At 47.0% G+C, this 12517-nt stretch overlaps 1 protein-coding gene across 5 annotated transcripts in view; it reads left to right on the top strand.

Moving 5' to 3' along the window:
• LOC138521844 (uncharacterized) overlaps positions 1-12517 on the top strand; it is a 67521-nt gene that overhangs the window by 11617 nt on the left and 43387 nt on the right. For 2 of the 5 annotated variants that reach the window (XM_069634985.1, XM_069634984.1), the window contains exon 1: positions 12029-12108. The exons of 2 other annotated variants lie outside the window; for them this stretch is intronic. In XM_069634985.1, the coding sequence (XP_069491086.1) occupies positions 12030-12108 (79 nt within the window). In that variant the 5' untranslated portion in view covers position 12029. Of the gene's footprint in view, positions 1-11960; positions 12109-12517 lie in introns of those variants that run through there. One more of the 5 variants, XR_011283141.1, reaches the window with a different exon arrangement.

The following is a 12517-nucleotide window of genomic DNA, read 5'->3' as shown; positions in this document are numbered from 1 at the left end:
ATCCCTTGGCTGATTCACTCACAGCTCTACCAATGCACCTGGATCCTGGCACGCAGCACCGCCTGCCATCCCTGAACTGGGACCTCCTCACAGCTCCACTCATGCACCTCCCTCGTGACTCACAGCTCTACCAATGCACCTGGATCCTGGATCGCAGCACTACCTGCCATCCCTGAACTGGGACCTCCACACAGCTCCACTCATGCACCTCCCTCGTGACTTGCAGTATGCCCTGGCTGATTCACTCACACTCTACCAATGCACCTGGATCCTGGCATGCAGCACCACCTGCCATCCCTGAACTGGCACCTCTACACAGCTCCACTCATGCACCTCCCTCGTGACTTGAAGCATCCCTTGGCTGATTCACTCACAGCTCTACCAATGCACCTGGATCCTGGATCGCAGCACTACCTGCCATCCCTGAACTGGGACCTCCACACAGCTCCACTCATGCACCTCCCTCGTGACTTGCAGTATGCCCTGGCTGATTCACTCACACTCTACCAATGCACCTGGATCCTGGCATGCAGCACCACCTGCCATCCCTGAACTGGCACCTCTACACAGCTCCACTCATGCACCTCCCTCGTGACTTGAAGCATCCCTTGGCTGATTCACTCACAGCTCTACCAATGCACCTGGATCCTGGATCGCAGCACTACCTGCCATCCCTGAACTGGGACCTCCACACAGCTCCACTCATGCACCTCCCTCGTGACTTGCAGTATGCCCTGGCTGATTCACTCACACTCTACCAATGCACCTGGATCCTGGCATGCAGCACCACCTGCCATCCCTGAACTGGCACCTCTACACAGCTCCACTCATGCACCTCCCTCGTGACTTGAAGCATCCCTTGGCTGATTCACTCACAGCTCTACCAATGCACCTGGATCCTGGCATGCAGCACCGCCTGCCATCCCTGAACTGGCACCTCTACACAGCTCCACTCATGCACCTCCCTCGTGACTTGAAGCATCCCTTGGCTGATTCACTCACAGCTCTACCAATGCACCTGGATCCTGGATCGCAGCACTACCTGCCATCCCTGAACTGGGACCTCCACACAGCTCCACTCATGCACCTCCCTCGTGACTTGCAGTATAACCTGGCTGATTCACTCACAGCTCTACCAATGCACCTGGATCCTGGCATGCAGCACCACCTGCTATCACAAAACACTGAGGAGCTCATGTTCTTCAGTGTCTTAACGTGAATGGAAGGCATTACAGCCTTGAGTAAGGCTTTTACACCTTCTATTCACACTACGCAACATGTTCATTTGTATGGTGGGAAGGAGGGATGGAACGTAACTTGCATTTCCGCTGTCTCCCTTCCTCTTCATGATATCGAGATGCCCTTTTGGAAAAGACCAATAAATCACCTATGGAAAATAAACGGATTACTTGTCCACTTATGCCAACTTAAGTTTCTAGATACGGAACATAGTGCATACACACTGGCGAGTGTTTGACAAAAAGGGAATGAAAGAACAACGACCGCTGTTTGCCCACAGAATGAGCACCTAGTAGAAGCAGGTTAGGCAATACTAAAGAAAATGGAACCACCCTACAAAAGACATGGGGTATGGACCCAATTAAAGGACATTTTCCGTGTGGGAAATGTGGGGTATGTAAACATACCAAAAAATCGAAAACAGTGGACATTGGACTGACCCAACCGTGGATACAGAATAGCTTTTCAAATTCCAATTTTGACCACGTGGTGTACATGATCACCTGTCCCTGTGGACTCGATATAGGTAAGACCAACAGAAAAGTCAAAGTACGAATCATGGAACATAGAAGTTGTCTGAAAAATGAAGTTGAGGTGGCCTCCCTGGTCAAACACTTTGTGATGAAAAAACACAAGTCAGACGATTTTTCGTGGACCATTTTGCAACAAATTCATACAGGAAACACTAAAGTAAAATAGAAGATACTAATCCGAAGGGAGCAAGAATTTATTTTCATGACCAGAAGTGACAGCAATGAGGAAGTTGAGTGGCACAAAATCTAAACTCCTCCCCGAGGAGTGGAGAAGAAGGATGAATTTGACACCAGGACTTTGTGAGGGGCGGCTTAATTGAACCTCACAAGAGTTATCCCGTTAATACAGCACCAAGAGACTCGGTGGAATTAGGATTATTCCGCTCCATCCAATAGACCGAGGTGTGTATGGTCATCTAGCTTGTTAAAAGTGGGAGCCTAAAACCACAGGGTACTACAACCCCTGATGACATTGTGAATTATTTAATCAGAAGGCCATGGTATAGTGACCATCTGAATACCCCGATCTATATTATGACTCTATAACTATTCCGTCCATTATTAACCTTCCCGACGGGCAGTTTTTAACTTAAACAATATGGTTTGGTTCACTTTAAATCATACCAGGTCTAATGGCGGGTGGGGCAGGGCGTCAGTGTCCACCCACATTGAGATGGCTGAGATGTTAGTAGCCAGATCCCTGTGTGTGTTAAGATTCCCAATACTCAGCGCTCACCTATGCAAGGCACAACTGGCAGACCTGCACCAAGATGGCCGCGACACTAGTCAATAGAGCATACAGAACCTATATGGATTGAACAGGTTCCAGTGTTCCCAACCACTTCCACGAATACAAAGTGGCAGGATTACTTACACGGAGCAGGGCAGAAAAACACACAAGCAGCAAAATCAAATGCTGCCACTCAAAGAGGTAAGGAACTGAGCCTACATGAGAGACTACTGTTTTAATAAAAAGTAACGTCATTGACACGTGTCCTCCGCGTTTAGATTTAACGAGAGAGTGAAGAATCAGCCAAGATGAGACATGGCACATTTTAAGAGTATGACAGAAAATGAGGAGTACCAACCTTAACTGAAGGTGATCTTCACACCGTCGAACCTGCATAGGTACGTGCTGGGTGACAGAGAGAGGAAGCTGAATTTTGTAGATTGAATTAAGAGTAGAGATACTGTGAGGAAAGGGACAACGTTCCACATTCCAATAAAACAATTCATGTCTTGATTGTAGGTGGACAAACAATGAGAGCCCATGAAGAGCTGTTGATGCCCTAACCTACAGTGCATGCCAGAGACACCCCCCCCAGAAGTAATTACACCGAGTGAGGGAAGTGAAGAGAGTGGAATGATAGGTCCGACCACTCTGATAAATTAGTTTAGCATTTATGCTAATATTATCCTGTTTTTTCTAATTTTATAGCTAATTGAGGAGGAGGCCCCAATGGTATCAAGTCATTATTACTTGGTCAGAAGTGACGAAAAGGAAAAGCTCCTGAAGAAAGTTCATCATGATTGGGTTGTAGAACTGAAACATGTTGAGCATGAGAAGAGGGAGGATAATCTATTAATGTAAGCCTTCCCCCCCCCCCATAGCATCCCCAGGTATACATTCCCAAGGGTGGGAAGAAAACAGAAGAAGTCCCTTGTATATGTCTTTTTAAGGTGTTTTAAGAAGGTATATGAATTTGTTGTTTTATGAATTGTGTTAGCATATTGGGATCGCATTTAAGGTATTGATTATAATGTATTGAATTGTGTGTGAATAAAATTGTGAGTTTTGTACTATGCCATAACAGGAGTTGGAAATGGTAATTGTTTTTATAAATTGAGAGTTTAAACAGTATATGGTCTCCACAGATTAGAAAAAAGGAGGAGTGATCCGGAGTCTCTTTTTTGTTGAAATCCCATTTCTACCCAGCGGCACTTTCGGTAATATAGAAAGCGGGGGCTGGGAGTGGGCTGTTTTGCTGTTCCCTTGCGAGGAGGTGGGGCTTTCACCTGACCAGCAGTGCCCCCTCCCTCCCCCCGCACATGCGTCTCATAAAGCCGGCATCCAGTCCACGGAGCGGGGCTGGGAGTGGGCTGTTTTGCTGTTCAGCTGTCATGATAGCAGCCGTTCTTCCTGGATATACCTACCGCCGTGGTCTCCTTCTCCCGCCATTTTGCATGATCACAAAGTTCTGCGCAGTCCCGCACAGCCCTGCTTAGCTGGTGCAGCTTCTGTACACATTGTCACGGCTCCCCCTGTGAACGAGTGAGAGCGTGCTCCGAGATCACGCTTGCAACATCTACTAAAACACGGCGAGATCCGACAGTCAGGAGCTGCTTTGACAACCAACCACTCGCCTGTGTCGCCGACGGATGGACGTGGGCCCAGGAGTTTGTCCTGGGCTGAATGGAGGCACCAAGTAGAGGAGTGAGGAGGGTGAACTCTGAGCCAAATATCACTGCAGCAGCAGTACATCACGCCAGGGGAGAGTGGCATTGTGATACTTGGCCCTCTTGGCTCTGTCGTCGCGTCTCCGGGAAGGGCCTTGGGCTTCATGACAGAGTTCTGAAAATAACATCTAGTGGACTAGTTGGTTATGTTATCCTCTAATAACCACGACCTGTTGCGAGTTCTGTAGATGTGTCCTTCCCTTTGTGTCAAAGGACAACACTGACAGGTAAAAGAAAAATGGCAGCAGCGGCAGCGGCAGCAGCAGCAGCAGCAGCAGCAGGCTTACCATCCAAGCCTGTGACTCAGAAACCCAATCAACGATTACTGCAAGGCCCACAGGGAAGCGTATTCTCTCATCAGTGAGATTAATCCATCAGTATGGACCCCTGGCAGGAAACTGCTGTTAACAACGTCCATGGCCTGACCGAAATTGAAAGAGCTCCATGCCCATCTGAAGAAGAAATGGGGGCTATGCTGCAACTAGTTTTCACCAAGGCCGAGCTCCACAGGAGGCCAACAGGGAGGGCCAACAGTCAGAAACCTGGGCCAACTGCGTCTATCTCTCAACCAATGACTATTGTACTTCTTGCTGTTTCACCCCCCCAATCCCTATCACTCAGATTGCTACCGTAATTTTACCGCCATTGAAAACTGCCCATCTTGCGGGGGGAGGAGGGGTACAACACAGCTGGGGATGGTTATATCGGAAGAGCCCATTGACCCTACCCAGCTATCTTATCGAACCAGCTGTTCTCGGGTGTCTTTTGATGAACTAGTGCCGGGTGAAGAAACCTTGATGGTTTGATAACGGGGAAACACAGATCAGGGGTCGAAGGTTCCATCACTGGGTGTTCCTAGTGCTGTCTTGACAAATAATGGCTTATCCGGTCTTCTTTTGCCTTTTGAGCAAGTGGCAAATTCTACATCCGCCCGGCTTGTCGGGGGTGGTTCAATGAACAGCGATTGCCAATGTGCTACTGTCCTAGCCGAAATCCTGATCCTTAAAATCCTAGTCCTGTCTTTGATTGAAGTGACTCGAAGGGGTGTGTATAAAGGGGGGGCCATGGAAGGACGGGGGGAGCGAAAAGAGATATCTTGACGAAAGGCTTAGTCACGCCGGCAGGAAGTACGAATAGCTCCAGCTCCACACAGGGTGGGAGAGATTCCAATAACGACCAAAGTAAATGTTCACCCTACAACAGTGCCAGTGGGGGACGAGGCTTCACCCAATATTGTAACGGTTCATTGAGAAGCCACCCTCAACACAGGGAGTTCCTTCCCTCCCCACTCAAGTGGTTAGGACACAAACTGTTTAACAGATTTTTTTTAGCCCCATCTCAGACACATATCACGCCCCTTGGATCCCTCTCTCCTGAGCTAACAATGAGCCAAGAACCAGGCAGGTGTACGGGAAATATATTGGTATTTATTTAAATAAAAGTAATATGATGAAAATGTCAAACACCACTTTATCCATGGCATAACACAATCAACTTCTCTCAGCAAAAATACATCACAAAAGTGAGCTAAAAAGAACACAATCCTTCACTTTCTGCAAATTTCTCTTCACAAAAAAATGACACTTATCAATAACAAAGGCACTTATCATGTAATGTGCGATTTTTATTTTCCTGCAGTCTTAAAAGGCTAGCCGTAGGATTTCAAGGTTGGAAATTATGATTTCGCCCACACTTTTGGTTTAAAATAAACACAGGGTGAATTATCGGTTTGTTTTTCAGACCCCCATTGCTTTGGTCTATGTTGGGAAGTCAAACAGAAAATTGGAATGCTTTGGGGAATTATGGATTTCAGACCCCCCTTACTGAAAGGCCTGTGTTGGGAAAACTGGATCAAAGCACATTTTCAGTGCTATGCGGATGATACCCGGCTCATTTTCAGGCTACCCTCGGCCTCCTCCTCTCCTTCCCTCATCTCTGACTGTCGGTCTGCTATCCAGGAGTGGTGTGCCGGCAACGACCTCTGCCTTAATGCCAGTAAGACCGAGATTCTACTCATCGGCACCCCCTCTCCCTCCTTCCCTTCAGCCCTCTGGCCGGCATCCCCTTGGCCCTCTTCCTGCTCCCACCTGCATGGCTAAAAACCTCGTGGTCATCTTTGACTCCACACTCTCCTTCTCTCCTCACATCTCTGACATCTCTAAGAAGTCACACTACCAGCTGCACCTCCTCAGAGGTATTCTTCCTCTCCTCTCCTTCCCCCAGAAGCTCACCGTCTCCAGAGCTCTGGTTCTCTCTAAGCTGGACTATTGCAACAGCCTCTATCTAAATCTGCCAGCCTCTTCTCTCCACCCTCTGCAATTTATCCAAAACAGGACTGCGAGACTTGTCCTTGGCCTCAAGCCCAGGGATCGTATCTCTCCAGGACTGAAATCTCTGCACTGGCTCCCAGTGGCTGCAAGGATTAAGTCAAAACCCTCTGCATTATCCACAAGGCCTTCTGGGGCCTGGGACTGCATTACCTTCAACTCTCTCTTCCTAAATACCTTCCTTCTCTAGCTCTTCGCTCATCTGCCTCCAACTCCCTCAGGGTCAGCCGCTTCTCCAAGCAACGAGTTGGTGGTCGATCTCTCTCCTCGGCAGGGGCCTTCCTCTGGAACAGCCTTCCTGCCTCCCTGAAACTTGAGGAGAACCATCTCCGGATCCGGAAGAACCTCAAAACCTTCCTCTTTGCCTATGCTTTCTCTGCCTCTCCCCTACTGATATTCCCTGCCGATTCGGCACTGGTTACCTGGCCACCTTTTCTGATTTTGGGGCCAGGTCCCGACGTTTGCTCACCTGCCCTGCCTCCCTGGCAACCACCTGCCCTTGGGGACTGGTTCTGTGTCCCATGAGTCCCTTACCAGCACTTATGTCTGCTCTTACATTGCACTTGCCACCTTCAGGCCATTACTTATTGTATTATTCTTCTTTCCCATGTACTGCACTTTTCCCCTTTCCCTTCCCCTGGCACTTCTTCCCTTTCTTCCTACCCTCGCACTTGCGCGATCTGAATGACAGCTGGCCTAGTATGATCGTTGTCTGTCTTCCACTGTCTTCCCCTCCCTTGCCTCGTCGCGCCTTGAAACACTTGTCTATGGGCGCGTTATAAATGCCATATCATATCATATCATAAAAATGTTGGACTTATTTAAGAACAAAGACACCCCACTTCCTTAAAGAAGTCAGGGTCAGCTGGACAACAAGGAGAACCCAATTACATTATAGGTTATAGTTTTCAGCACACACTTGGAAGTGGGCTTTGTTAATTTCTAATTTCAATAAAATTCCACCCCGTAGTGTTCTGCCAAATGGGGAATTAATTAAATTTATATTTTTGGTTATATAGGCTAAGGATCTACACAGTTTTGGCCCCCAACCACTATAATGGGAAAGGATTCAAGGCAAGCAGATTCCCCCCACCTTTTGGTTTTCCAAGGCTCAGTTCTACTAACATAGCAAGCCTCTGTTTAAGGTTCAGGAAAGCCAGCTGCATCTCAGGACACTCTGGAATGATAGGGCAGGGGTCTGGTCACTCCACACTCAAGGATGGCATCCCACTTTTCACCATGGGACCCAGTCAGCTTTGAGGCCTTCCTAGAAATAGATAGCTCCACCCAGATGCACTCTCTGTAATCTACTTTGATGTCTCCTTACAGCTGTCAGATCGTACGTTTCTGCAGCCATCCTGCTGGTCTGTATATCTTTTTTTCTGTGTGTGCAGTCTCCCTTATATAGCAGCGATGACACTGCCAATTTTACAATCGTGGGGAAGTACCCTGCAATAATTCCTGCCACTAGGGTTGGACAGTTACCCTTCTCTCTCCTCCCAAACCCAGCCTCCAAGTCAGGATTGGTTTAGGGGTCTGGAGTAACATATGGCAATTTTCATTTGTACTCGCCCTTTGTTCTCCTTTCAACTTTTTAGCAAAAACTAGTTATGCATCACAAATTCATGATTTTACTAGGAACTGCCATACTGAACATATTTTCTGATTCAGCTAATCATGGAGAATTAGATAAGCCAACCACCAAATCCGTACCATGTAGCACGTCCATGTGGCACCTTTCTGCCGTTTCCATCAAAAGCACAACAGTTATGAATATGTAAGTTATTAAGCATATCCTTAATTTCATTTTCCACCCCCTCATCAGCTCTCACATTTGGAACATGTTCAGATCAGCCAGAAACACATCTTAGATAGCCATTACCGTCGCAGGTGGAAGAATTTTATATCCCCAAAATCGCTTGGAAATTACATAACAAATGGTACATAGATTAATTCCATCCACTTTATGATGGCTGAAAAAAATCCTATATGATAATAGTGCTTTTAAATTAATTGTGAATCTTCATGTGAGGCAAATGGCCCTCCCCCTGCATTCCGGCCATTTGTTTTCACTGGGTCAGCCTGTGCCCACTGTTTTTTTTTTGTATCAATCTCCTTTGTGTTAGAAGCTTGCTCTGGGTGCCCCCATTTTCACACATATTAGTCATGCTCAAGCCAAGAGTAACTTTTTTTGTAGTCAATGCTTTCAGAGCCGGCAGGTCTGGAGAAAGCTGTATTCCGACTCAGTTAGCAGGACATTTTATTGCGGTTGGTCATTAGATGGGAGATGTGACACCCACGCTGCGAGTGGGAAATTTCCTTGTGAGGTTTTGCCCACAGCCAGCAAAAGGGTTTGCCTGGGGCTGAAATTTTCCATTAAGACAAAGTGGCTCTTCCAATGCCACTGGCGTTTTGTAGGTGAAACATAATATACACTGCTCTTTGTCAACCAGCACATTTGTTTCCCTGACATTTTTCTGGGAGCAGTGATACTTTTTTCCCCCACTTTTTAAAACTGCTTTTATTTGCACACACCTCTGCAGGCCGTTTTTGTTTTCAATGTGACAGGGATCTTTAATTCCTCCTTCTTTTGTACATCGAAATGCTGCTTGTCCATTGGTAATGACAGGTAGGCCCCTTTCCAGATGGCTCTTTAATTTTGCTTGAAAAACAAAAACAAAACCCAGTCTGTTTTTGTTTCAGTGTTTAAAATCGTGTTATTCCTGGCAAAGGAACTTCTGTTTGGGGCCTTAAATGCACCACACAATATATATTCAAACGGTCGGGACCATGCTAGAGATATCCACTGCCCTGCTTTCCCCCCACTGTTGCAGACCTGTGGCCCTAAGGTAGCCATGACTTCTAGGGCACCTACCATATCAGAAAGTAGGTTGGGTTGTGTCTGCCCTATGTCCATTGCTAAAAATAGTACACCAACCACTCCTTGGGCAGGGGGTCATTATATCCCCATAAGGTCTCCAAATTGGCCCCCAATTTGTATGAATCTGGTGAAGCATTGATTAATAAATCCCTGCACTGGATACAGGTGGAGAGGGGTTGTTTATTTATAACTTGGGAGCAAATCATAAACTACACTCGGATCCACCATCCAGGGACGGGGGTAGCAGAAGTGACATCACACAGCCCTTGACCTCTGATGACTTTACAGGAAGCGATGGAACGCGACCTTTCACTCCTTGACAAAAGAGGAAGAGGCATCACATAGCATTGTTCCTAAGTACACTACAAAAAATATTGCTACGGTTTCACTATAATGTGATATACATTTCATACAAGAATGGATCACCATATGTATCATTAATATCAGTGTGTATTAGGCCCATATTATCAAATTAGTGTGAATGCAAGCAGACTTCCATGACTAAATGATAATGATGTGTTATTATATAGCACTTCCGCTTACGTGCTATATATAGAACAAATATGCACCCAATATCACCCAACCTGTGTTGGTACTCATTTATCGACCTCAGAAGGATGAAAGGCTGAGTTGAGGTGTTTAGGAACAGACCAAATCAGTGACTCGCCCCATGAAGTGTGCCTGAAATAAACCTGTAATGAGTCTAGCAATTATTGTATGGAATTCCAGAAAGACACATTATTTGTTATTCCTATTCTTTGTTATTTAGGGTCACTGCACAAAGTGTTACACTTGTGGAACCCCCTGTTTTTTAAGAGGCCTGAACAAGAAAGCCAGCCGCTCCAGAAACAAAAAGCCACATGGCACGGGCCACACCCAGCCCTGGAGCTTCCATTTAAAAAAAAGAGAAAAACGTTCTTTTTTATGGGTAGCAGGGGAGACCTCGGGGGTTGCAGCTGCATCCCCTGGCCACCCCTAAATGGCGTCCCTGCCACCAGCAGGGAGCAAACACATATGACTCAATTAGAATTGATTGTATAGCTTCGGGATCAGCTGAGGGCCTTCTGAGCTCTGTGATGTAATAGTTTAATGGTGCTCAGTTCCTGCCCACAGATGCAGCACCTCAGTGGACCATGCTCTCAGGAGCAAATGCTGTCCCCTTGGGGAGCAGCATCTCCGGGGACACTTCCAGGCCTACAACCTCCAGGTACACGGCCCATGACTAACTTTGGGAAATGATTGAGCTCCTCCCGGATCTACCTCGGCCCTGAATCCAGTCCCATATGTGATTTATTTGGACATTATTGGTCCTTTTTCGAATTTAATATTGCTTCTCGCCCAATTGAGTTTTCCTGTGATATATGTTTGTGATGTCTCATAATGGATGTTACATATTTATGTGCAAACTTGTATGGCTTAAGCCGAAATAAAGTTATAAAACAATATAGAAATGCGACAAACTGCTAAACATAACATGGTTGTACTGTACGTTTAGTGAGAATAACCAATAGGTTTAAAACACCTTAGCTTCATTTTCTTTCCTTTTTACACTATAGTGCCATCTTCCGGCCCTACTTGGTAATACAGGGTTGTATAAATTAACTGTTTTCCTAATCAGCGTGTTGCTTCTACCTTAACGACGCCTCACGGGTGCCCTACTTTAGCATGTACTTTTTTAGGTGCACATGTGGTGCTGGGAGAGCAGAATAGGGACGCACTCGCTCCTTGGCATTTGGTGTGGTCACTAGGACCGTTACCAAGACATACGTGAGGACGTGGATCGTTGAACAAAAGTGGCGCTGTATTGCAATCCGGCATTCCAAATGAATCCGATGCAATATAGAAAAGTGTCCATCTATCAAGGAACAACACTTTCCTACGTTGGCACGCACCTCGGTAATATAGAAATGCAGCTCCTGCGCCCATTTTACATGAATGTATTGGGGTGCTCTCATTACCTCGGAGTGGAGGCGAAGGGATCTGATGGGGGCAATGTCAAGTGTGTATGTGGAATGTACCGCCTCCACAGATTCGGCCCGTGATTTATTTATTTATTTATTTGCATTTGTTAAGCGCACTTGCAGCCCATGAGGCATCGAGGCGCTGTTACAGAGGATACACAGATTTAAGATTACATTCGGGTGCAGGAGGCTCTTAGTTACAGGTTAGCAGGCATATGATTGGCTACGAGCGGTCTGTTTGCAGCCAATCACATTGAGGTGCGGCGGAGAAACAAGTGGAAGGCGTGCAAGCCCTCATGCCTGGGAATCTGGCTTCTGAGAACATGGTGTCGACCACTCAGCCAGACTTTAGTGTTTATTTTTTATTTGTACATGTATATGGGAGGAAGGGGTGGGGGGCAGGTGGGTGAAATCTTAAGCACATTTGGCCAGAGTCTGTGGTAATGGCATTGTTGGACATGAATCTCTATTTCCGATCTTGAAAACTAGGCAGGTCTGTGCGATGCTGTAGCTCCACCGACAGCGTTTTAATGAACACGTGCCATGACTCACATGCCTGGCCGCTACTTCAAAAGGAGGTGGCATGGCGGAGTACAGGGCAGACAGGGAGAAAATGGCGGCAGAGGAAACAATGGCCATTGCGGTGAAGTACGTTTTACATGACCGCAGTCTGTCACAGATAAGAGGTGGAGATGTAAAACCAGAGCCAGGTAGGAGGGACAGGACGGGGAGGCAACGTGGAAGGATTGCAAGAGTCTGTCGTGCAAATTCGGGGTACGGTACAGGGGCTGCCCCCGAGCAGTGGATAGTGGGCGTGGGACAGTCTTGGGGAAACATATAGGCAGAAATATGTGCATCGGGACTGTGTAGAGCAGGGGTCTGCAACCAGTGGCTCTCTGGAGGTTTTGGACTACAACTCCCATGATCCCTCACCATTGACCATGCTGGCTAAGGCTGATGGGAGTTGTAATTCGAAGCACCGCAGAACCAACAAAGGCGGCAGACCCCTGGGGTAGAGGAACAGGTGGCACCCGCATTTTCAGGCAGCAGTGCCAGGGCAGAATTTGTTAAATGGAAGTTGCAGTTGAGAGAGTGTGAATTTCATACCTGGTCATAGCA

Source organism: Ambystoma mexicanum, chromosome 13 (assembly GCF_040938575.1).
Source record: "Ambystoma mexicanum isolate Mex_15411 chromosome 13, UKY_AmexF1_1, whole genome shotgun sequence".
Classification (NCBI taxonomy): domain Eukaryota; kingdom Metazoa; phylum Chordata; class Amphibia; order Caudata; family Ambystomatidae; genus Ambystoma; species Ambystoma mexicanum.
The sequence above is the reverse complement of the archived record's forward strand: the minus strand, read 5'-3'. Positions and strand labels throughout refer to the sequence as shown.